We start from the raw sequence: 22477 nt of genomic DNA, 5'->3' as shown, positions 1-22477 counted from the left end.
ACCCCCTTTGGGACTCCATAAACCCCGCTCTGTCCCCACAGACACCTCGGTGTCATCCTATACCTGCCCTCTGGGACCCCATAAACCCACCTCTGTCCCAAGAGAAAGTGCTGTGTCCCCAAATATCCCTTAACTGGGACCCAAAAATCCTACTCGGTTCCCCATATACCCCATTCGGGACCCCATATACCCCCTATATACCCCCTTTGGGACTCCATAAACCCCGCTCTGTCCCCACAGCCCCCTCAGTGACCCCATACACCTCCCATTTGTGGCCCCATAACCCCATCCCATGTCCCACTGGGTCACCCTGTCCCTATCCACCCCCTCTGCATCCCCATCCACCCCACTGCAGCCCCCCCCGGGGCTGAGGAAGGACACGGGCCAGGGGCGCAGCCAGGTTTATTATGGGGTGGGGGCCACGCCGACCCCACAGCCGCCCCTACAGCTTGGCGTAGGCGACGTCCTCGGGGCGCTTCTTCTCCATGGCCGCCTGCGCCGACTTGAGGATGTCGTCGGTCTGCAGCATGCTCATGTTCCAGGCGGCCTGGGCACGGGGACGGGGTCAGGGGGACGGGGACGGGGTTTTGGGGATTGGGGGGGTCTGGGGGGCGCCTCACCATGAAGCGGAGCCCTTCGGGGACGGGGTGGTCCCGCGAGTACAGCAGGTTCACCTTGGTGCCCTGCACGGCCACCGGGCTGCGCGCCGCGATGGAGGCCGCCAGCTCCAGGGCGCCCTGCAGCAACGCCGCCCGGTCCGGGAACACGCGGCTGGGGGGAGAACGGGCTGGGATTGGGATTGGGATGGGGATGGGGATTAGGGTGCGATGGGATTGGGGTGGGGATGGGATGGGGACAGGGAGGGGATGGGATTGGGATTGGGATTAGGGTGGGGTGGGACTGGGGTGGGGATGGGGATGGAATGAGATGGAATGGGAATGGGGATGGGATGGGATAGGGATGGGATTGGGGTGGGATGGGATTGGGATGGGGATGGGGACGGGAATGGGGCTGGGGACAGTGTGGGCCCCCCCGCCGTGCCCCCAGCCGCCCCCCGGGGCCGCCCCTCACCTCACCAGGCCGCAGCTCCGCGCCTCGGGGGCCATCATCTTGCGGGCAGTGAAGGCCAGCTCGTTGACGAGGCTGGGGGGGGACACAGGGGGGTGACATGGGGTCCCCGCGAGGTCCCCACACGGGGTTTGTGTCCCCCCCCCCCACCCCCCTCACCTCTGGTTGCCCACGATCTTCGGGAGGCGCTGCAGGGTGCCCACGTCAGCCGCCAGCCCGATGTCCACCTCCTGCGGGGACGGGGAGGTGAGGGGACATCGTGGGGACACGGGGACATCATAGGGACATGTGGGACACAGGGGGTGGCACGGGGACATCCGAAGGCCACCAGGAGCCGGCTGAAGGTCCCCGGGGCCAACTGGGGGGGGTCTCCGGGGCCACCCCAGGGCCCCCCCGCACCCACCTTCACCTGGAACCAGGCGTCCTCGGTGCAGTAGCGGATGTCGCAGGCAGAGATGAGGTCGACGCCTGTCAAAAAAAGACCCCGGGGTCCACGATGGGGCCCCCTGGCCCTGTGTGACCCCCCCCGGCCCCGTGTGTCCCCCCCAACCCCGTGTCCCCCCCGTGTCCCCACTCACCTGCCCCGATGCAGGCTCCGTGCACGGCCGCGATCACCGGCTTGGGGCACTGCGGGAGAGATGGGGGGGGATTAGGGGATGGGGGGGGGATTAGGGGATTGGGGGGGGGGGTTTGGGGCCGGGGGGGTCCCGGGGGGGCTCCCACCTTCTCCAGCACCGAGAAGCTCTCCTGGTACTGGCGGATTTTCTGCTGCAGCTGCCAGGCTCTGCGTGCCGCGTCCTCGCCCCCCACCGCCAGGAACTCGCTGCCCATCTCCACCAGGTCGATCCCTGGGGGGGCACCACCCCCCCCCCACCCCCCCTAGGGGTTCAGGGGGGGCCCGACCCCTCCCCGAGCCCCCCCAGACCCCCCTCCTTCCCTTCTGCCCCCCCCACCCCCCCAAGCTGGGCTTGAGCATGGCCCCGCTGCTGAGATCCCCTAAATCAGGAAAAACGGCCCCAAAACTGCTGGGGGGGGTGGGGGGGGGGTGCTGGAGATTGGGGGGGGCACCCAATTGGGGGGGGCACCCAGTGAAGGGGGGATCCTAAATAAAGGGGGGGGGCACCCAATGAAGGGGGGGGCACCCAATAACGGGGGGGGGGCACCCAATAACGGGGGGGGTCCCCCACCTGCCGTGAAGATCTTCCCGGCCCCCGAGATGACGACGGCGCGGCAGGAGGGGTCCTGGGCGATGCCCTGGAAGCACTCCACCATCTCCCTGGGGGGGGGGAAAACGACCCCCGGGGGGGCAGATAAACCAATGGGAGGGCAAATAACCCCTGGGGGGGGGGGCAAACAACCCCCTGGGGGGGCAGATAAAGCCCTGGGGGGAGGCAAACAACCCCCAGGGTGGGCAGATAGACCCCTGGGGGGGGCAGATAGACCCCTGGGGGGGCAGATAACCCCCGGGGGGGGGCAGATGAAGCCCCCGGGGGGGGCAGATAACCCCCTGGGGGGGCAGTACCTCCAGAAGGCGCTGTTCATGGCGTTGCGCTTGTCGGGGCGGTGCAGCTCCACGTGCAGCACGTGCTCATGGGAGGGGGTCACACGCAGGGTCTCAAAGGGGCGCTCCTGGGGGGGCGTTGGGGGCGCCCCCCCCCCCGCCACCGCCTGCGACGCCATCGGCCGGGCCAACAGGCGGAGAGCTGGGGGGGGTGGGGGGGTAAGGGAGGGGCTGGGGGGAACTGGGGGGCAATGGGAAGGGGTTGGGGAACAGTGCGAGGGGGCTGGGAGGCACTGGGATGGGACTGGGGAAAATGGGGTGCACTGGGACCCACTGGGGGGGTGACAGGCGGCACTGGGGAGCGACTGGGGGCACCTGGGGTGGGACTAGGGGCACTGGGGAGGGACTGGGGTGTAATGGCAAGGGGGCTGGGGGGCACTGTGTGAACTGGGAGGTGCACTGGAACCCGCTGGGGGGGGACGGGGGCACTGGGGAGCGACTGGGGGCAACTGGGGGCACTGGGGGGATACTGGAAGAATTGGGGGTGGTACTGGGGAGCACTGGGACGGGACTGGGGGCACTGGGGGAGGGGTCAAGGGGGGTGTCGCAGATCCTGGGAGTTCATGGGGGGGTCGGGGGGCTCCTGGCCGGGCCAGGGGCTCGGGGGGGGGGGATCCCGGGGGTGGGGGGGTCCCTGGGGGGGGTCCCGGCCGCCCCCCCCCCCACTCACGTCCCCCCCGCAGCCCCGCAGCCAGCGCCGCCATCAGCCGCTCGAGTCCTCCAGGCCCCGAGGTCAGCGAGTGGGCGGCACAGAGCGCCGCCCCCGGCCGGGCGGAAGCACCCCGCGACAGACCGGAAGCGGCTTCACTCCTCCCTCCCCCCGACCCGGAAGCACCGCCTTTTCCCGGTTACCCCCCCCGAACCCGGTGCCCCCTCGGCTCGGGGGGGGGGAACCGGGAGCCGCCCCCACCCCCGGGGCTCCCCCTCGACCCCCCCCCGAGCCCCCTACCCCAAAGGCCGCAGCGCTGGGGTGTCCCCAAACCTCCCCCCTTCCCCCTTCCAGGTCCCCCCTAACCGCCCTCCAGGTGCCCACAACCGCCCCCACCCCCAAAAAGGTCCCCCCAAAATTTGGGGAGGGGGCCCTGCCCACAACCCCCCCCCGGCCCCCAGGGGGAGGCAGCGACGTTTTCCAAACGTTTATTGAAAGGCGCCGCGGGCCCCAGCGGCGGGGGGGGGGGGCGGGGGAGGGCACACGCACATTCGTCCTTAAAAATGGGGGGAAAAAAGGTAAAAGGGCGGGGGGGGGGGAGAGAAAATAAAAAGGGGGGGGGGGGCACCGCCGCGGGTGGCCTCTGCTCCACTTGGCTTTATTGTTTTTGTTTGCTTTTTTTAAAAAAAAAAGGAAAATGAACCAAACCGAGGGGGGGCGGGGGGGCCCCGCGGGGGGGCCGCTTAGGAGGCGTGCTGCGCCGTGGAGAAGCAGAGCTTGAGCGTGTAGGGGTACGGCCCGTCTGCGGGGAGACACAGCGTCAGGGGGGGCACGGGGAAACGGGGGGCTTTGGGGGGGTATTTGGGGTGAATGGGGGGGATTTGGGGTGAATGGGGGGGGATTCGGGGGGGTTTGGGGGGGATTTGGGGGGGTTTGGGGTGAATGGGGGGGATTTGGGGGGGCTTCGGGGTGGGTTCAGGGTAATTGGGGGAATTTGAGGGGGCTTTGGGGTAAGTAGGGGGGCTTCAAGGTGGTTCGGGTTAAATAAAGGTGAATTTGGGGGGCTTGGGGGGGGTTGGGTTTAAACAAAGGTGAGTTGGGGGTCATTTCGGCTTAACTAGACATTAGCAAAGGGGAATTTGTGGGTGTTCTGGGTTAAATAAAGGTGAATTGGGGGTTGTTTGAGCTTAACTAGACATTAACAAATGTGAACTGGGAGAATTTGGGGTTTTTAGGTTAAATAAAAGTGAATTGGGAGTATTTGGGGGCGTTTTGGGTTAAATAAAGATGAATTTGGGGTTGTTTGGGCTTAACTAGACATCAGCAATGGGGAATTTGAGGAATTTAGGGGTGTTTCGGATTAAATAAAGGTGAACAGGGGAGAATTTCGGGGCGTTTTGGGTTAAATAAAGGCGAAGCAGGGGAATTTGGGGGCCTTTTAGGTTAAATAAAGGCAAGGTGGGGGCTGCTTTGCCCCCCCCTGCAGCCACTTACTGGGGTTCTTCATCTGGTAGTGGTTGAGGAAGCCGAGGGTCTCGAGGGCGTCGCTCTTGGACTCCCACTCGAGCAGCCCCGAGGAGCTGCGCTCGCCTGCGGACGAGTGCCCCTTCCTCAGCCCGGCGGCTGCGGGCGGCCGTGCCGCCCCCGTCCCGGCCCCCCCCCCAAACCGGGGGGCCCCCCGACGGGGCAGGGAGCACCCGCGGGGCCGCTCCCTGCCCTCCCGCACTTACTCTTCCCCGAAAACACCTTGACGGAGGACGGCCGCTTGACGCCCAGCTCGTCGCAGATCTGCGGGAGGCCGAAATCGCGTCAGAAAGACCCAAACGGGAGGGATCCGGCCCCAAAAAGCGCAGCGGGGAGGAGGAGGAGGAGGAGGAGGAAGGCTCACCTCGTAGAAGTTGTCCTCGGTCACCTCCAGGGGGGCGTTGAAGAAGTGCAGCACGTTGCTGGGGTGCTGGATCCTGTTCTTGGCCGCCTGCTCGGGGGTGGAGAAGCGGTTGTTGCGCGAGCCGCTGAAATCCTTGTAGCTGCACGAGCCGTCCTCCAGCCCGTACGACTGCCCGGGCATGATGGCCTGCTGCTTCGACACGCTGCGGGGACACGGGGGGGGCTCAGCACTGCCGTGTTCTCCCCCCCCGGAGCCCCCCCGGAGCCCCCAGACCCACCAGACGTTGAGTTTCTGCCCAAACATGAAGTTGTTGTTGAGGTGCGTGATGGCGCGGTCCACGGCGTAGCCGTCGGCCATCTCCACCATCGCCGCGCCCGGCTTGCTCTTCATGAACTTCACCTGGGGAAAAAAGCCTGGAAATGAGCCGTTTGGGGAGTTTTTCGCCCCAAAATGCTGCTCGGGGGGGCCACTCACCTTCTCCACGTTGCCGTAGAGGCAGAAGATGTTGAAGACGCGGTCGCAGTTCATCTTGGACTGGTCCAGGCCGTACACCATCAGCACGGGGCTGTCGGCGTGGGGGCCGTACTCGGGGGGGGGCGGCGGGGGGGGCGGGTGCCCGTACTGGGGGCCGTAGCGGCTGGGACCCCGGCGGTGCCCCCCCACGGGGGGTCCCATCCTCCGGCCTTCATAGTGGGGCGGGGGGGGACCGTAGCCCTCGTCGTGGTAGTGTCCGTGGTAGCCGCCGTGGGGGCCTCCTGCGTGAGGGGGGGGCACAGAGAAAGGGTTGGGACCCCCGCCGGGGCCCCCCCGTCGTTGTGACCCCCCCCCCCGGTGCCCCAGGCCTTACCGTACTCCGCCGGGTGGTCCCCGAGGAGGGGGGGCTGCCGCTGCCTCTTGCTGGGGTTGCCGCCGGGCTCGCCTGCGCGGGGAGGGGGGAAGCAGAGGGGGGGGCACCAGCGTCACGGGGAGGGGGGGGGACGCAGCTCCGGGGTCCCCCCCCTCTGAGTCCCTGGCACCACCCTGGAGGCTTTTTTTATTGGGGGGGTCCCCAAGCAACTCCTGGAGGCGTTTTGTGCCCCCCCCACCCAAAAGCCGAGGGTCTGAGCCCTCTCCCCGCTCCCCCCACCCCGCTGGTGCCCCCCCCCCCGGCCCCAAATTTCCCCCCCTCACCCCCAAAAATCACCCCCAGGGCCCCCAGCTCCGGGCCGCCCCCGCTTGCCTTTGGTAATTCATTGACCAAAAAATAAAACAAAACAAAACAAAAAAAAACAAAACCGAACAAAACGAACGTACAGAAAGGAACCGAAACCACGAGGCCAGACGTGTGCGCGTCCCCCCCCCCCGACAAAGGGCTTGGGGGGGGGGGGGGCTCGAGCAGAGGAGCCGTGGGGGCGCGCTCGGGGTCGCTCTTCTCCTCCCTTCGCCTGCTGCGGGGCCGGCGCGAGCCCCCCGCGGGGGCGCGGGGGGGGCTACTTACAGCGGGGGGGGGCCCCGCGCCGGGGAGAAACGCGCTCTTTTCTCTTACCATTGGACGCGTCAAGAGTGAGTTAGCACAGTTGTGAAAGATGGCGGCCCACCAAACAAACACTGCGACCCTGCATCACATGGTTTCAGCGTCACAAACACAGGTCAAGAGGCACGGCACCGCTAACAATTCGCTTACAGAATTTAAAAAATAAAAAGCAAAGTCTCTTGAAAATTAAAAAAAAAAACGGAAAAAAAAGCCAAGTCTCTATCCAAAAAAACGCCAGCGGAGTGGTTAAAAAGAGGCTGCGGTCGCTTGAAAAGGCTCGGCTCTTCTGGAAACCTGAACTCAAAGCTGGGAAAAACTGAGCTGCTCTAGAACCTGAGCTCGTCTAGAACCAGAGCTCCTCTAGAACCTGAGCTCATCTACAACTTGAGCTCATCTAGAACCTGAGCTCGTCTAGAATCCGAGCTCTTCTAGAAGCAGAGCTCGTCTAGAACCTGAGCTCTAGAACTTGAACTCATCTAGAACCCAAGCTCGTCTAGAACTTGAGCTCCTCTACAATCCAAGCTCTTCTAGAAGCAGAGCTCATCTAGAACCAGAGCTGCTCTAGAACCCGAGCTCCTCTAGAACCCGAGGGCTTTCAAAGAGCCTTTTTTTCAAAAAACAAACCAAAGCAGCCAAAAATGGAGTCTTTCACACCCCGCCATCCTGTCCACAGCCTGCCAGCCTGAGCCACCCGCCATCCTGCAAGCCAAGCCAGGTCCTCGAGAGGAAGGGGAGCTCCTCCTGCGTGAGCCGGGCCCTTTGGCGAGGCGAGGTTCCCCCGGGTACCTCGGGCACCGGCTGCGGGGTGGTGAGGGGCAGTGTTCCTCCGTGTGGTGTGCGGTGTCGGTGTCCTGCTGGCGGTGTGCGTGTCTCCTCTGTGAGCCAGGGCCCAGCTACGGCCTCTCAGGGCTCTCTCTGTGTGCGCCCCCGCCCCGGGGGGCTCACCGGGCTTTTGGGCCTTTACGTGCTCCTCCGCTCGGCGCTGGCGACGGCGGGCGGCGCGCTGAGGACCGCGGGAGCCAGCCAAGGAGCCGCCGCCCCCCCCGCGCCATCCTAAGTCTCGGGAGGGCCCCGGAGCTACTCCGTTCTCCGCCACGAGCGAGCGCCGTGTGCCGGGGAGCCTCGGGGCCGTGTTTCCTAGGCGTGTGTGCCGCCTCGGGCTCGGTGTGCCTTGGTTTTGTGAGAGGTGGCTGCCGGGGGGGCGCGCGGCGCCTCTGCCTCTGCGCTGCGGCTTGTCCTGGCGTCCTTGCTGCACTGGGTGCTGCTGGGCTCTGGATGCTGCGTGTTGCCTCCAGGGAGGTGTTTTTTGGCTTTTTTTTGGCTTTTTCTGTCTCTGTTTGTCTTTGTTTTTGTCTTTGTTTGTCTTTGTTTGTCTTTTTCTGTCTCTGTTTGTCTTTGTTTGTCTTTGTTTTGTCTTTGTTTTTGTCTTTGTTTTTTGTCTTGTTTTGTTTTTTTGTTTGCTCTGTTGTTGTTTTTTTTGCTTACTTTTGCCTTGGTGGTGCTACACTGTGTGGTGGTGTGAGCAGTGTGCGGAGGCAGCTCGGGACTTCCGCCGCTTAAAAACGGGAGGAGGGGAGTGGGGGGGGAAAAAGAAGGGACCCCCCCCACCCGCGCCCGCTGCCCCCGCTGCGAGGCCGACAGCCCCGGGAGGCACCAGGAGGGACCCCCAGGATGGGGGGGGGGTGTTTTTGGGCAGCGTTCACCCCGGGAAATCTCCCAGGAGCCGGTGCCCCCCCCTCCGGTTCCCCCCTCCCCCCCCCACGACCAGAGACTCCTCAAAAACGAGCGAGAAAACAAAAAGCCCCGAGCCCCCCCGCTCGCCTTAACCCCGACGGGCGACGCACGGGACGAGCCCCCCCCACACACCCCGGGGCTGGGAATTGGGGTTTTTTTTTCCCCTCGGGCACGGCCGGGGGGGGGACACGGGGGGCATCGTGACGAGGGGGGGGCCGTGAGGGCTGTGCCCGGGCCGGCGGGGATTACCTTGGCCGCTCAGGTTGGGGTTGGTGTAGTCCCACGTGTCCTGGTCGTTCTTGAAGACGTTGAGGCGTGTGGGCTGCGGACAGAGGGATGAGGGGGGGGGTCAAAAAAGGCCCTGGGGGGGTCACGGGGGGGTTGGGGGGGGTTTGGGGGGGCCTGACCTTGGCGTACTCGATCTTCAGCGTGCAGCACCCCGAGTAGATGTCGGCCCCGTTGAGGGACGCCTTGGCGCGCTGCGCGCTCTGCACCGAGTCGAACGTGGGGGGTGTTAAGGAATTTGGGGCCAAAAAGGTGGGTTTAAGGCAACCGGCAGCGCGGGGAGAACCTGAATGGATGCCCTGCCCCCCCCCTCAAAAAAAAAAGGCAGGGAAGGATATTCCACCATGGCCTGCACGCCGTTCTTGCGGAAGATGACGATCCTCTGCACGGGGCCGCACGGGTTGCAGATGGTGTACAGCACGTCCTGCGGGGGGGGCACGGTGAGGGGGCTGCCCCCAGGACCCCCAAACCTCCCCCACAACCCCCAAATCCCTCCCAGGATCACCAAATCCCTCCCAGGACTGCCAAGTTGCCCCCAGGACCCACCAAATCGCCTCCAGGAGCCCCAAAATCCCTCCCCAGGACACCCAAATCCCTCCCAGGACCTCCAAGTTGCCCCCAGGATCCCCTAAATCCTTCTCAGGAGCCCCAAATTACTTCCAGGACCCCCTAAATTACCCCCAGGACCTCCAAGTTGCCCACAGGACCCATCAAATCGCATTCAGGACCCACTAAATCGCCCCCAGGACCCCCAAAATCACCCCCAGGACCCCCAAATCCCTCCCAAGACCCCCCAAATCACCCCCCCAGCACAACGAGCCACAAACCCACAGCACCAAAACCGAGGGTCATCAGGCTCAAGACCCCTCAGCACCCCCTCAGGACGCATTTGGGGGGTCCCACCACCCCCCAAACCCTCCCCAAACCCCCCCAAAATCCCCCGAAACCCCCCCGCACCGTGGTGATGGAGTAGATGGGGTTGAGGATGGTGAAGAGCAGCACGTTGTTGACCCCCCGCGAGTCGTCGGCGTCGCCCGGGCGCGAGATCTTCTGGCTGGTGGAGTAGTTGACGAAGGCGGGGTGCCCGGCGATGTAGATCTGGTTGTCGGCCGCGTAGTTGACGGCGTTGCAGGCCCCCAAAATGTCCTCAAACTCCACCAGCGCCTGCCTCTTCTTCGGCATCACCACCACGTAGCTGCGGGGACAAGGGGTGGGCTCAGCGGGGCAGGGGGAGCCCCGATTCCTGCCCCACCTTGGCTTTTTTTGGGTCCCAATCCCTGCCCTATATTGTTATTTTTGGGGTCCCAATCCCTATCCAAATATTGGTTTTTTTGGGGTCCTAATCCCTGCCCCGTCTTGTTATTTTTTTGGGGTCTCTACCCCTGCCCCGTCTTCTTTCTTTTTAGGGTCCCAATCCCTATCCCATCTTGCTTTTTTTTAGGGGTCCCGATCCCTACCCAAATATTGACTTTTTTCAGGGTCCCAATCCCTGCCCCTCCCCCACTTTTTTGGGGTCCCAACCCCTGCCCCATCTCCCCCAGGGCATTTCCTCACCTGATGGGGCCGAACTCCTGCAGGGCCTCCACCAGGTCGGCCTCCACCACGCCGTCGATCAGCCCGCGGATGTGCACCACGGGGGAGGCCGGCGTCTTGTGGGGGTCGTCGTAGTTCTCCTGGGGGGGGCAGCACACGGGGGGGGTCAGGGCCCTGCTCTGGGTGGGGGTGGGCCCTGGGAACCCCCCCCAAAATCCCTGTGGTGGGCAGGGAGCGGTGACCCCACAGCGGGCCCTGAAGCCCCGTGCGCCCCCTCCTCCTGTCCTTCATCCCCTCCTGTCCTTCATCCCCTCCTCCTCCTCCTCTTCCTTCTTCTTCCTTCCTCCACCTCCTCTTCCTCTCTCTCTCCTGCTCTTCCTTCCCCTTTTCTCCCATCCTCATCTTCCCCCCTCCTGCTCTTCCTCCCCCCTCTCCCTCCTCATCCCCGCCTCCTTCTCCCCCTCCTGCTCTTCCTCCTCCTCCCCTCGTCTTCCTCCCCAGACCCTCCTCTTCCTCCCTCCCCCTCCTCATCCTCCCCCTCCCCCCCCTCTCACCGCTCCGGCCGCCCCGGGCCCTCCGCCGCCGCCCCCCCCCGGCCCCCCGGGGCCGTGCGGCGGGGGCTCGGCGTTCTCGGTCTTCTGGCGCTTGGGGGCCCGCCCGCCCTCTCCGCCGCCCCCCCCGCCGTAGTAGCGGCCCGAGCCGCCGCCGCCGCCGCCCGCCGCCATTTTGCCCATGTCGGCCCCGCGCCCGCCGCCCTCGGCGCTCTGCGGGCCCCGCCACCGCCGCCGCGACATGGCGCCTCGCTCCGCCGCGCCGCCTCCGCCCCGCCCCTATTGGGCGGCGCCGCCGCCACTCAGGCGGGGCCCGCGCCTCATTGGCCAGCCCGGCCGCCGGCCCGCCCACCGCCGCGATTGGGCTCGGCGGCGCTCCTGGCTGTCAGCGCGCCGGGCGCGTCTGATTGGCCGGGCCGCGCGTCCGTTCGCCCGCCCACCGAGCTGGTTGGCTGCGGGGGGTGTCCGTCCGGGCTGCGCCCCGCCCATCTTCACGGCCGTGCGCCGAGGCTCCGCCTTCTTCTTCCCGACTCGCTGAGTCTCCCAGAAGACCTTTCGGCAGCGGCTCGCCAGGCTATTGGCCGAGAGGAACGCCCATCAACACCCCTTGGCTCCGATTGGCTGCCACTCTTGCCTCTCACGACGCCTTCGGGCTCTCCCTCGGGGACAACCCCAGGGCGCGCAAGCGGGCTCGAACCTTATTGGCCAACCCAGCTGTCTATCAAATCGAAGTCCCTCTGGGATTGGCCAGCTCCCTCAGCCTTCACTTCTGATTGGATGCACCCCTCAGCGCTAGCCCTGCCCACCGCCCGGGCTACGGCGGGACCCCTGAGGGGGAGCAGAAGCCCTCAGAGCCCCTCAGGGGGCGGTTGGGGCCCCCCGAGCCTCAAAAGTCCTCAAATCACCACAAAAAGTGATGAAATCCCCCCAAAAGTGCTCGAATCACCCCCAAAAGTTCTGAGAACTCCCCCAAGGTGCTTGGACCCCCTCCAGAGCCCCCAAAAGGCGCTGCCCCCCCCCAGCCCATGGCCCCCCCCCCCCAGGGGCTGACTGAGCCCCCCCGGGGACCCCCAAAACTTCTGGAACCTTCCCCAAAATTCTGGGACCCCCCCCCAAGGAACTGGGAGCCCCCCCAGTGTCCCCCCCACGCCAATTGGCCCCCCCCAGAGCCCCCCAAAAGGGGCTTAGACCCCCCAGGGCTGGAGACCAGTTCCCCCAGTGCCCCCCCACCCCTAAATTTCCCCCCCCCCCAAAAAAAATCACCACAGACAACGGGGCTGAAGCGCATCTCTTTACTGCCCCCAACCCCCCTCAGGGCGGGGGGGCCGCGCTCCCCCCGGGGGGCTCACTCCCCCCCCGCCCCTCCTCGTTGCCACCCCCGGCCTTTTTGGGCCCCCCCCCGGCTTTTTTGGGGCTCCCCCCGGCTTTTTGGGGGCCCCCCGAGGCTTTTTCATCGCCCCCCCGGGCCTTGGCGTCGATGGCGGCGTGCTCCTTCCTCACCAGCTCCTGCAGCTCCTCCTGGGGGGACAGGGCGTGAACGACCCCCCCCCCGAATTTTGGGACCCCCCCCTCGAACTTTGGGACCACCCCAGCCCCGTTTTCGGGTACCTTCCAGCCCAGCAGCTCCGCCAGCTCCAGGCAGCCTTGGTCGCAGTCCCCCAGCCAGGCCACGTCCCTGGGGGGGGGGGGATTTAATTTTTTTTTTTGGGGGGGGGTATTAATGGGGTGCAGCCCCCACCATACATGCCGGGGGGGGGCACAAACCGACCCCCCCAGCCCCCCCCACCTGTAGGCTTTGTCCGAGTCGAAGTCCATCCCGCAGCCGAAACCCATCAGGGACATCAGGGGGTCGCTCTGGTGGGGGGAGGGCAAGAAAAATAGGATGGGGGGGCATTGATAATTGCCCCCCCCCCCATTTGCCCCCCCTTCCACTCACCTGCCCCGTCTTCTCCTTGTTGATGAGGAGCCGGGGGGTGCTGGCGGGGACCCTGGGGGGGGTGAGAAGGGGGCAAGTGAGGGGGCAGAGGGCAAGGGGGGGGGGGGACAATGGCACTGGGGGGGGGACAATGACACTGGGGGGGGGGCACACGACCTGCTGACGAGGGAGGCGAAGGGCTGGACCTGCAGCGAGGTGCCCATGATGAGGAGCAGGTCGACCTTCTGGAAGTCCTGGGGGGGGGACAGGGGGTGAGGCTGTGGCCCCCCCACGCCCCACGCCCCCCCCCTTGCTTTGTGGCCCCCCCCCTCATCCCGTGACCCCCCCCACAAAGCACTCACCGACTGCAGCAGCGTGAAGAAGCGCGAGGGGAGGCTCTCGCCGAAGAACACGATGTCTGGGGGGCGTGGGGAAAAACAACGAGAGGGGGTGAACAACACATGTGGTGCCCCCCCCACATTAAAATTTTAAATTTTAATTAATTAAAATTTAAAATTTTTAAATTTTAACGCCCCCCCCCTCACCTGGCTTCACCACGCCCTGGCACTTCTCACACTTGGGGACGAGGGACGAGAGGATGCGCTCTGCGGCAGGAGAGGGGTGGAAAAAAACTCTTTTTTTTTTTAATTTTTTTGAGGGGGGGCAGTGCAGGGAGCCCCCCTGCGCCCCCCCGCAGCCCATGGTTACCTTTCATCCAGGACAGGCCGTAGGGCTGGCGGCAGGAGGCCCGCGTGCAGTGCGAGGTGTAGAAGGTGCCGTGCGCCTCCACCAGCTCCTCGGGCTCCAGCCCCGCCACCCGCTCCAGGGTGTCGATGTTCTGGGGGCGAGGGGGGGGCGTTCAGAGCCGGGGGGGGGGGCATTTAGGGACCATGGGGATAATTAGAGCTGGGGTGGGGCGTAGGAAATGTTTTGGGGCGCCCACCTGGGTGTAGCAGCGCAGCAGCAGCCCCTTCTCCTTCAGCAGGCGCATGAAGTAGTGGCAGATAGTGGGCTGGGGGGGAGCAGGATTTAAAGGGGGGGGCACAGAATTTAGCGGGGGGGTGGTGAGTGACCCCCCCACCTCATTTCCCCCCCCCCCAGGATCCTTTTCTTACCTTGAGCTGCCCGGGAAGCAGCTCCTTGGCCAGGGCAAAGAAAGGCTCCGGGTGCTCCTGGGGGAGATGGGGGGGGGGTGTCAGGGTCCTGGGGGGGGGCTCAGGGTGCCGTGGGGGTGTCAGGATGCTGGGGGGGGTTCTTTAAGTGCCCCCCCCCCGGCCACGCACACCTTGAAGTAGGAGATGTCGAAGATGGCCTCGGGGTAGGGCAGCTCGTAGCGCGCCAGGTTGGCGTACAGCCCCGTGCCCGGGGAGCGGAAATCGGGGATCCCAGCGGCTGGGGGGGGGGACGGGACAGGACGGGGGGGCAACATCAGCCACCCCCCACAGCCCTGTTAACCCCCCCCCAACCCCGTTAACCCCCAGTTACCCCCTCCCTGGCCCTGTTACCCCCCCCATCACCTCCTGTCCCCATTCCTGTTACCCCCTCATTATCCCCCCCAATACCCCCCCCCAGGCCCCGTTACTCCCCCCTTACCCACCCCCCAGCTCCATTATCCCCCCTTTACCCCCCCCACTCCCCCCCCAGGCCCCATTACTCCCCTGTTACCCCCTCCCAGGCCCCCTTACCCCCCCCATTACCCCCCCAGGCCCCATTACTTCCCCATTACCCAGCCCCCCGGCCCTGTTACCCCCCCCATTACCCCCCCCCAGACCCCTTTACCCCCCCGTCCCCCCCCCGTTCCCTTTACCGGTGGAGATGCCGGCCCCCACCATGCAGACCACGCGGCGGCACCGCTCGCTGCGCATGAACCGGGCCACGCCGGGCAGCGACAGCTCGTCCAGGACCCGCTCCCCCGGCTCCGAGCCCAGCCCCAGCGTCCGCGCCAGGAGGCTCCGCAGCAGCTCCACTGGGGGGGGGGGGCTCCGTTAAACTCCCCCGGTTCCCCCCCCGGTACCCCCGGTCCCCCCCCGGTCCTTCCCCCGGTTCTCCGCCCTTACTCTCGGCCTCCCCCGCGGCACCACCCTCGGGCTCCGCCTCGTCGCCGGCCTCAGCCCCGGGAGCTGGGGGAGGAATGGGGGGGTCGAGGGGGGGTCAGGGGGCGCCGCCACCGGGCCCCCCCCGCCCCCCTCCGCCCCCCTCCGCCAGGCCCCGGTTACCGTCCTCGGCCGACATGGGCACCTCCCGGCGTGCCCCGCGCCGCCACACCTCCCGGCGTGCCCCGCGCACGGGGAGGGGGACAGCGCTGATTGGTCAGCACCCCGCGCTGGCACATTCCCCCCGCCACACCTCCCGGCGTGCCCCACGCGCGGGGGCAGCGCTGATTGGCTAAACCCCCAGCTGAACTTCACCTCCCCCCACCCCCTCGCGTGGCGCACCACCGATTGGCCGAACGCGAGAACTACACCTCCCAGCACCCCCCGCGCCGCGCAGCGCTGATTGGCCGAACCCGGAGAACTACGCCTCCCGGCACCCCCCGCGCTCCGTTTCCCCCCCTCCATTACCGGGGATTTCCCGGGACGGCGGCGCGGGGCCCATGGCGGCCTGAGCGCGGCCCCGGCGCATGGCGGCCGCGGAGGCGGCGGCGCCGCCGCCCCCGGGCGAGGGGGGAAAGCGGCCGGAGGGCGACGAGTGGTGCGACAGCGGCCTGGGCTCGCTGGGCGACGGGCAGCTCGCGCCGCTGCCCCCCAGCCCCGGCCCGGCCGCGGGGCCCGGCGGCCTCCCCGCCTCCCCCCCCCCGCCCGGTACCGACCAGGCCCCGGCGGCGGCCCCGGACCCCGAGGCGTGGCTGCGGCACGTGCTGAGCTTCGTCAGCGAGGACGGCGACACGTGAGGGGGGGCGGGGGGGGAATGGGGGGGGCCGGGGGGAGGTGTTCGTGGGTTTTAGGGCTGGAGGCGCCTCCTGGATGGTTTTAGGGCCCCCCCTTGTGAGATCGGGACCCCCCCCCATAAAATTCGGGCACCCCCTCATAAGATCGAGACACCCCCCCCTTGTAAAATTGGGACCCCCCCTTGTAAGATCGGGCCCCCCACTTTAGGGCCGCTCCCCCCCCCTTGTAGGATCAGGGCCCCCTTTTGTAGGGCTGTTGTGCTCCCCTTTTAGGCTCACCCCCCCTGCCCCATTTTAGGGTTGTGCTGACCCCCCCGGCCCCCCCCCATATTTTTTAGGGCCCTGCACCTCGCTGTCATCCACGAGCACGAGGCCTTCCTGGACTCCATCCTGCAGCACACCGAGGGCACGGCCTACCTGGACCTACAGAATGACCTGGGGCAGGTAACGGGGCCGGGGGGGCACCTTTAATGAAGGGGGGCCTATATAAAAACAAAAAAAAAAAAAACAAAACAAAAAACTTTTATTTATTTTTTTTATGTCCCCCCCCCCCAGACCGCTCTGCACCTCGCTGTCATCCTGGGGCTGCCGGCCTTCGTGTGCAAGCTGCGGGCGGCGGGCGCGGGGCCGGGGGTGCAAGAGCGGGGGGGGCACACGGCGCTGCACCTGGCCTGCCGCGAGGGGCAGCCTGCCTGCGCCCGCCACCTCCTGGGGCCCCCCCGCACCCCCCCCGCCCCTGAGACACGGGAGCAGCTGGAGAGCGTGAATTATGATGGTGGGGGGGGAATGGGGGGTGTTGGGGGGGGTATGGGAGGGGGAACTGGGGGGGTGGGAGGGGGAGATGGGGGGGAAATGGGATGTGGGGGGGGGAAATGGGGGGGAATTGAATGTGGGGGCGGAATATGGGGGAAATGGGATGGGGGGGCACAAGGTGGGATATGGAGGGGACACGAGATGGGGACAGGACTGGGGGGGGCAGTAGGGGGGGCACAGGATGAGGGGGACGCAGGACATGGCACGGGGGGGGTACAGAGGGACAAAACGGGGCTGGGGACAGAGAGAAAACACCGCGGGGATTTGGCACAGGGATATGGCGGGGGTGACACGATACCGGGGGGAGGAGCATCCCGGTGACACCCCCGTGCCCCCCCCCCCCAGGTTACACCCCCCTGCACGTTGCCGTCCTGCGCAAGGACCTGGAGCTGGTGCAGCTGCTGCTGCGCGCAGGCGCCGACCTCAACAAAGCGGTGAGCACGGGGGGAGGGGATGATAACACGGGGGGGGGTCACACCACCATCCCTGACCCCCCCCTTTTTAAAAAAAAAAAAAACAAAAAGGAGCCGAGCTGCGGCCGCACCCCCCTGCACCTGGCGGTGGAGGCGCAGAGCCCCGAGCTGGCCGAGCTGCTGCTGCGGGCGGGGGCCGACCCCGCGGCGCGGGGCTACGGGGGGCGCACCCCCCTCTACAGCGCCCGCCACCGCCCCGACCCCCGCCTGCCCCAGCTGCTGCGTGCCTTCGGGGCCCCCGACCCCCCCGGCGACTCGGAGGACAGCGAGGATGAGGAGGAGGAGGAGGATGAGGATGAAGAAGACGGCGGTGGTGGCAACAGCAGCGGCGTGAGTGGCCCCCCCCATCCCGTGTCCACGAAACCGTTTCCTTTCCGCCCCAGAAAAGCTGCCTGAGCCCCCCCCCAGGGGGGCACCCTGTCCTCCCCCCCCCTCCCTGAAAAATGTTGCTTGACCCCCCCTGGGGGCACCCTGAAATTTTGGCAGGAGAAGCTGAGCGTTGTTCTGTGTCCCCCCCCAGGAAGAATACGACGACATTGTCATCAACAGCGGCCGCTGCGCGGACTGAGGGCCCCCCCCAAGACCTGTGGGACCCCCCGGACCTGTGGGGACCCCCCCAGACCTGCAGCTGCCCCCCCCTATTTATCAGGGCCCCCCCAAGCCATGGGCTGGACTTCGGGGGGGGCCCCCATGCCCCCCCCCCGCCACCCACATCCCTTTTCCTTGGGCGTAGCGTAGAGGATTTCTATCAAAAGTTGTAAAATAAAAACAAAAAAAGAGGGGGGGCAGCCCCCCATCCATGTGCCCCCCCTCCATTTTCCCCCCCCCTCAAATCTGGTTCCCATAAAACGCCTGTCGATGTTTTATTGCTTGGGGGGGGGAACAAAATGTTTAATTGAGGGATTCGTTAACGCTCTGGGGAGGGGGGGGGCTCCTCCGCGTCCCCTCCACCGGCGCGGGGACCCCCCCGGGGCCCCCCCCCGGGCTGGTTGGGGCCGATGTAGCGCAGCAGCGGGGCCGGGGGCCGCGTGAGCACGGCGCGGCCCACGAAGGGCTGCAGGGCAGGGGGCACGCGAACGCTGCCATCCTGGGGGGGCACAAAGAGACAGAGAAGCGTTAGCCCCCCCCTCAGCTCTGTGCCCCCCCAAAATTCGTCTGTGTCCCCTTCCCCCCCCGCCACGCACCGGCTGCTGGTTGCACTCCAGGAGGGCGATGAGCATCCGCGCCACAGCGCAGGCGGTGCCGTTCACCTGGGGGGGGCAAAGGATGGGATGTGAAGGGATGGGGGGGGCTCATAAACCCCGGGGGGGGGGTTAAAAACCTCCGGGGGGGGTCAGCACCCACCGTGTGCGCGTGGCGCAGCCGCCCGGCCCCGTCGCTGTACATGATGTTGAGCCGCCGGCTTTGGTAGTCGGTGCAGTTGGAGGCGCTGGAGATCTAAAAAAAAATAAAAAGGGGGGGTAATTTTTTTTTTTTAAAGGGGTAATTTGCCCCCCCCCAGGGTTTTTTTGCCCTCTCTCACCTCCCCGTACTTGCCCCGGCCGGGCATCCAGGCTTCGATGTCGAACTTGCGGTATGCGGGGAGCCCCAGCTCCTGCGTGGGCATGTCCAGGACGCTGCAGGGAGAGGGATGAAATATTTTTGGGGGGGACACACACGGACAGGGCCCCCCCTTGGTCCTGACCCCCCCAGACTGACCGGTAATGTAGCCCCAGCTCGGAGAAGATTTCCTTCTGCAGCGCCACGAACTCGGCCAGCAGCTCCTCGCTCTCCGTCCCGCTCTCAGCCGCCGTCACCCCGAACATCTCCACCTTGGGGGGGCAGAATGGTTCCAAGCACCTCCCCCGGTGGTCCTGAGCCCCCCCCCCCGGTGTTCCTGAGCCCCCCCTGCCCCTACCTTGGTGAACTGATGCACGCGGTAGAGCCCCCAGGGCTCCCGGCCCGTGTCGGTCTCAGCGCGGTAGCACGTGCTGGAGCAGACGACCCTGGGGTGGGGGGGGGGGGAAAAAGGGGTCGGGGGGGGGGCAGGCAAGCAAAAAAAAAGCCTCCCCAGTGCCCCCCCGGCCCCAAAGAGCAGCCCCACAGCCCCCGTACCTGATGGGCATGTCCTGCAGCCGCACCGCGTGGTCCATGAAGTACCCTGGGGGGAGAGATGGGGGAAAACAGGGAGTTTGGCCCCATTTTGCCCCAAATTTTCCCCATTTCCCCCCATTTTCCCCCATTTTTCCCATTTTCCCTCCATTTCCCCCCATTCCCCCCCATTTTTCCCCGCTTCCCCCCCATTTTTTCAATTTTTTTTTCCACTTTTCCCTATTTTCCCTCCACTTTTCCCCATTTCCCCCCCTTTTCACCCCATTTCTCACCTGCGATCCCCACCTCGGAGGTGCCGGCCAGGCAGAGGTCCTCGAAGCGCGCGGGGTCGATGGCGTAAACGGGCGAGGGGGAGGCGTTGAGCTGCATCCCACACCCCTCCTGGGGGGGGACGACACATGGGGGGGGGGTCACTTCGTGCTGGGGGGGCAGGACCCCAAAAACCCCTGAGAATGGGGACAGGACCCCAAAAAACCCGGGGGGGGGGCACTTACAAAGACGGCGCCTCGCAGCAGGTCAGGGACCGTCATGGGCAGGAAGCCCTGGAGCAAGAGGAGCATTTGGGGAGGGGGGATTTTAGGATTTTGGGGGGGATTTTAGGATCTGGGGGGGGATTTAAGGATGTTGGGGGGGATTTTAGGATCTGGGGGGGATTTAAGGATTTTTTGGGGGATTTAAGGATTTTTTTTGGGGGGGTCACCCACCTTGGGCAGCAGCTTGGCCAGGACGAAGCTCACCAGTGCGTGCTGCAGCAGCGCGCCCGCCCCGCACAGGTAGTAGGAGCGGTGCCCCGAGACGTGGGACAGGCGCCTGGCAGGGGGACAGGGCTGTCACCTCGGGGGGGGGGGGTACCGGGACCTGGGGGGGGTCACTGGAATTTGGGGGGGGATGTAATAAAAGGGGGGGGGAACTCACCGCTGCCGGATGATGTCCAGCGCCTCGCCCAGCTCCAGGTGTCCCCGCGGCTGGAAGTCGAACACTGTGAGGACAGGAGGGAGCCTTCATCACCCCGGGACCCTCCTCTTCCTCCCTGCACCCCCCAATATACCCCCCCCCCAAAAAGAAATCCCCCCCCCATCCCATAGGTTCCCCCCCTACCTGGCTTCTCTCCCACCACCTCCATCACCCGCGCTTGGCTCTCATCCCCGACGGGCTGGAAGGAGAACGGGAGCGGGGGTGTTGTGGGGGGGGCAGGGGGTTTTGGGGACACACGGGGGGGTTTTGGGAGCTCACCGCCTCGGGGTGGGTGCGGTTGGGGAGCTGCAGCGCCTTGAGGTAGAAGCGTTCGTCCAGCGCCGCCTCCTCCGCCAGCAGCGCCTGCAGCTGCAGCCGGACCTGGCGGCCCCGCGCCCGCAGCGCCGCGTATTCGGGGACCTGGGGGGGGGACAGGGGACGGGGACGAGCGTCCCGCATATCCCCCCCCAGTTGCTGGGTCTGGGGGGGGCACCAGGCACCCCCCCAGCCCCGGGGTCTTACCGCCTGCAGCGCGTCCTTGGCGTGGGAGGCCTGGGGGGGGAGAGAGGGTGAGGGATGGGGAGGTTTGGGGGCGTTTGGGGACAATTGGAGGGTGTTTGGGGACGGTTTGGGGGCACTTGGAGACGTTTCAGGATGATTTGGGGACATTGGGGGATAGTTTGGGGTCAGTCTGGGGACGTTTAGGGACCTTTCGGGACAATTTGGGGACATTTAGTGTCATTTGGGAACATCTGGGGACAATCTGAGGACGTTTAGGGACATTTGGGGATGTTTTGGGACACCTGGGGACAATTTGGGGACATTTGGAGACATTTTGGGACAGTTCGGGGATGTTTTGGGATATCTGGGGACAGTTTGGGGCCAAATTGGAGACGTTTAGGGTCGCTTGGGGACACTTTGTGGACGTTTGGGGACGATTCGGGGACATTCGGGGCACTCACCACCAGCTCCCGCACGCCCCGGGCCACGTCGTCCCTCTGGGCCTCGAGGCGGGCGATGGCGGCGCGCACCTCGCGTAGGCGGGCCCAGGTCTGCAGCTGGGGGCGGGGCCAGCTCTCAGGCCCCGCCCACAGCACAAGCCCCGCCCCCTTGAGCTCTCCGGGCAGCACCCGCTGCTCTCCGAGGCCCCGCCCCCTCCTGGACACAAGCCCCGCCCACTCCCAAGCCCCGGCCCCCCAAGCCCCGCACAGCTCACGATGTCCCACAGACCCCGCCCACCCCCGAGGCCCCGCCCCTCTCACGATGTCTCGCAGGTCTCCCTCCCGCAGCGGGCCCCGCCTCCTCTCCAGCTCGCGCCCGCTCAGCGCCTCCACGTCCAGGCGCGGCCGCGCGCTCAGCCCCTCGCGCGCGTGCTCGTACAGCCGGCTCCGCCCCCCCGGCGGCGCGGCCACGCCCCCCGCCGCGCGACGGCCGCGCCCCCCTCCGGTCGCCGCCGCCGCCCGCCGGGCCGCCGCCAGCAGCACCCTGGGCGCCGCCATCTTGGATCCGGCACCGGAAGCGGGTCCTCCATAAACCGGAAGAGGCGGGGCCAGCCGCTATTTAAGCCCCTCCCTCCTCTCTACGTCCCCTCACAGAGCACGCAGCGCGTCCGGGCGGGTCAGAGCTCGACTTTAATGGCATAAAAACGACCCCATTATCCCCCCAACTGTCTCTCACTGCCGTTTACTTCTTCTTCTGGACGTGGGCGCAGTCGTACTTGCCCCTCACGATGGTCAGCTTGACCCCCGGCAGGTCCTGCGTGCGGCCGCCCTGCACCAGCACGACGTGGTGCTCCTGCAGGTTGTGGCCCTCGCCGGGGATGAAGCACACCACCTCCTTGCCGTTGCTCAGGCGCACCCGCGCGCACTTGCGGTTGGCCGAGTTGGGCTTCTTGGGCTTGCGGATGAGAGTTTTGATCACCACCCCCTTCAGCTGCGGCCGCCCGAAGGTGGGCCCCAGCTTGACGGGGGGCGGCGGGGGCCGGCCCTTCCGGTGCATCTGGTTCAGGGTGGCCATGCCGGCGGCCTGCTGCAAGCCCGGGGCGGCTGGCTGCTTCTCAGCGGGGGGCAGCGCCCCGAGAACTGCGGGGAGGGAAAGGCGGGATAAATGAGAGGCCACGGGGCGGCTCGGGGAGGCCCGAGCAGCGCTGGGAGGGGCCGGGGATACGCACCGCAGCCGCGCAGGGAGGCCGCGGCCCTCAGCAGATTGCGGAGCGCCATCCTACGGGACCCGGCGCCGGTGGGGCCTGCGTGGGGGGACACCCGGTTAACGCCGCCCGCCTCCCTGCCCTCCCCCGGGCCCCCCCATCCCGCCTCGGGGCCGGCCCGGGAGCGGTTCCTCCCGCCCCTCACCCCGCCGCCATTTTACCTCGCACCTCCACCCCTCAGGCTCCCTCCGTCCCGCCTCCCCGCTCTCCGATTGGCCGGCGCGAACGCCAATCTCGCGGAGCAACTCGCGATTGGCTGCGCCCGGCCCGACCTGCGGGTGATTGGCGGGGGGGCGGGTGTTGTTGCGGGGGGTGGGGCTTGTTGCCTAGGCAACGGGAGGGGGCGGGCAGGGGCT

General features: G+C 66.5%; 6 protein-coding genes and 1 long non-coding RNA gene across 9 annotated transcripts; 1 reads left to right on the top strand and 6 right to left on the bottom strand.

The window, feature by feature from the left end:
- Nucleotides 1-387: 387 nt before the first annotated feature.
- Nucleotides 388-3443, bottom strand: ECH1 (enoyl-CoA hydratase 1). The gene is made up of 10 exons (XM_084501919.1): nucleotides 3300-3443; nucleotides 2591-2771; nucleotides 2256-2344; nucleotides 1792-1916; nucleotides 1647-1695; nucleotides 1472-1536; nucleotides 1228-1298; nucleotides 1072-1143; nucleotides 621-771; nucleotides 388-547 (listed from the first exon to the last, which is right to left on the bottom strand). Exons 1-10 carry the CDS (start codon nucleotides 3331-3333, stop codon nucleotides 443-445), a joined length of 942 nt encoding a protein of 313 aa, XP_084358045.1. The 5' UTR covers nucleotides 3334-3443; the 3' UTR covers nucleotides 388-442.
- Nucleotides 3444-3750: 307 nt separating this feature from the next.
- HNRNPL (heterogeneous nuclear ribonucleoprotein L) lies at nucleotides 3751-11040 on the bottom strand. Of its 2 annotated transcripts, none has more exons than XM_084501912.1 (13): nucleotides 10786-11040; nucleotides 10253-10371; nucleotides 9656-9893; nucleotides 9037-9122; nucleotides 8821-8917; nucleotides 8663-8735; nucleotides 6014-6085; nucleotides 5641-5921; nucleotides 5444-5565; nucleotides 5167-5368; nucleotides 5009-5066; nucleotides 4773-4901; nucleotides 3751-4080 (listed from the first exon to the last, which is right to left on the bottom strand). In XM_084501912.1, exons 1-13 carry the CDS (start codon nucleotides 11023-11025, stop codon nucleotides 4022-4024), a joined length of 1776 nt encoding a protein of 591 aa, XP_084358038.1. In that variant the 5' UTR covers nucleotides 11026-11040; the 3' UTR covers nucleotides 3751-4021. The 2 variants fall into 2 exon arrangements, with proteins under 2 accessions (XP_084358038.1, XP_084358039.1); XM_084501913.1 differs by having other exon boundaries at nucleotides 4773-4868.
- Nucleotides 6681-8656, bottom strand: LOC311425874. Its single transcript, XR_014686461.1, has 2 exons — nucleotides 7231-8656; nucleotides 6681-7131 (listed from the first exon to the last, which is right to left on the bottom strand). It is a non-coding gene; the product is annotated as an uncharacterized lncRNA (long non-coding RNA).
- A 1020-nt stretch (nucleotides 11041-12060) lies between the features above and the next one.
- On the bottom strand, nucleotides 12061-15380 carry SIRT2 (sirtuin 2). 2 transcript variants are annotated; one of them, XM_084501907.1, is made up of 14 exons: nucleotides 15259-15380; nucleotides 14755-14817; nucleotides 14505-14663; nucleotides 13983-14089; nucleotides 13813-13869; nucleotides 13641-13709; nucleotides 13406-13535; nucleotides 13243-13302; nucleotides 13060-13115; nucleotides 12875-12951; nucleotides 12719-12770; nucleotides 12569-12636; nucleotides 12391-12457; nucleotides 12061-12300 (listed from the first exon to the last, which is right to left on the bottom strand). In XM_084501907.1, exons 1-14 carry the CDS (start codon nucleotides 15317-15319, stop codon nucleotides 12094-12096), a joined length of 1233 nt encoding a protein of 410 aa, XP_084358033.1. In that variant the 5' UTR covers nucleotides 15320-15380; the 3' UTR covers nucleotides 12061-12093. The 2 variants fall into 2 exon arrangements, with proteins under 2 accessions (XP_084358033.1, XP_084358034.1); XM_084501908.1 differs by lacking the exon at nucleotides 15259-15380 and adding an exon at nucleotides 14914-14990.
- On the top strand, nucleotides 15318-17624 carry NFKBIB (NFKB inhibitor beta; the record flags this gene model as incomplete). Its single annotated transcript, XM_084501909.1, has 6 exons — nucleotides 15318-15583; nucleotides 15923-16028; nucleotides 16140-16359; nucleotides 16743-16831; nucleotides 16922-17200; nucleotides 17391-17624. The coding sequence occupies 6 exons, from the start codon at nucleotides 15318-15320 to the stop codon at nucleotides 17436-17438; spliced, it is 1008 nt and encodes a 335-aa protein (XP_084358035.1). The 3' UTR covers nucleotides 17439-17624.
- Nucleotides 17625-17714: 90 nt separating this feature from the next.
- On the bottom strand, nucleotides 17715-21429 carry SARS2 (seryl-tRNA synthetase 2, mitochondrial). Its single transcript, XM_084501906.1, has 16 exons — nucleotides 21178-21429; nucleotides 20878-20973; nucleotides 20438-20467; nucleotides 20195-20335; nucleotides 20060-20114; nucleotides 19877-19940; nucleotides 19666-19771; nucleotides 19456-19503; nucleotides 19234-19342; nucleotides 18965-19010; nucleotides 18768-18855; nucleotides 18569-18681; nucleotides 18393-18486; nucleotides 18215-18307; nucleotides 18055-18120; nucleotides 17715-17957 (listed from the first exon to the last, which is right to left on the bottom strand). Exons 1-16 carry the CDS (start codon nucleotides 21412-21414, stop codon nucleotides 17778-17780), a joined length of 1566 nt encoding a protein of 521 aa, XP_084358032.1. The 5' UTR covers nucleotides 21415-21429; the 3' UTR covers nucleotides 17715-17777.
- Nucleotides 21430-21523: 94 nt separating this feature from the next.
- On the bottom strand, nucleotides 21524-22305 carry MRPS12 (mitochondrial ribosomal protein S12). The gene is made up of 3 exons (XM_084501910.1): nucleotides 22283-22305; nucleotides 22086-22160; nucleotides 21524-21996 (listed from the first exon to the last, which is right to left on the bottom strand). Exons 2-3 carry the CDS (start codon nucleotides 22132-22134, stop codon nucleotides 21599-21601), a joined length of 447 nt encoding a protein of 148 aa, XP_084358036.1. The 5' UTR covers nucleotides 22135-22160; nucleotides 22283-22305; the 3' UTR covers nucleotides 21524-21598.
- Nucleotides 22306-22477: the final 172 nt, after the last annotated feature.

Source organism: Aythya ferina (assembly GCF_964211825.1).
Source record: "Aythya ferina genome assembly, chromosome: 35".
NCBI classification, from domain to species: Eukaryota; Metazoa; Chordata; class Aves; order Anseriformes; family Anatidae; genus Aythya; species Aythya ferina.
This window is presented reverse-complemented; position numbering and strand designations above follow the sequence as displayed.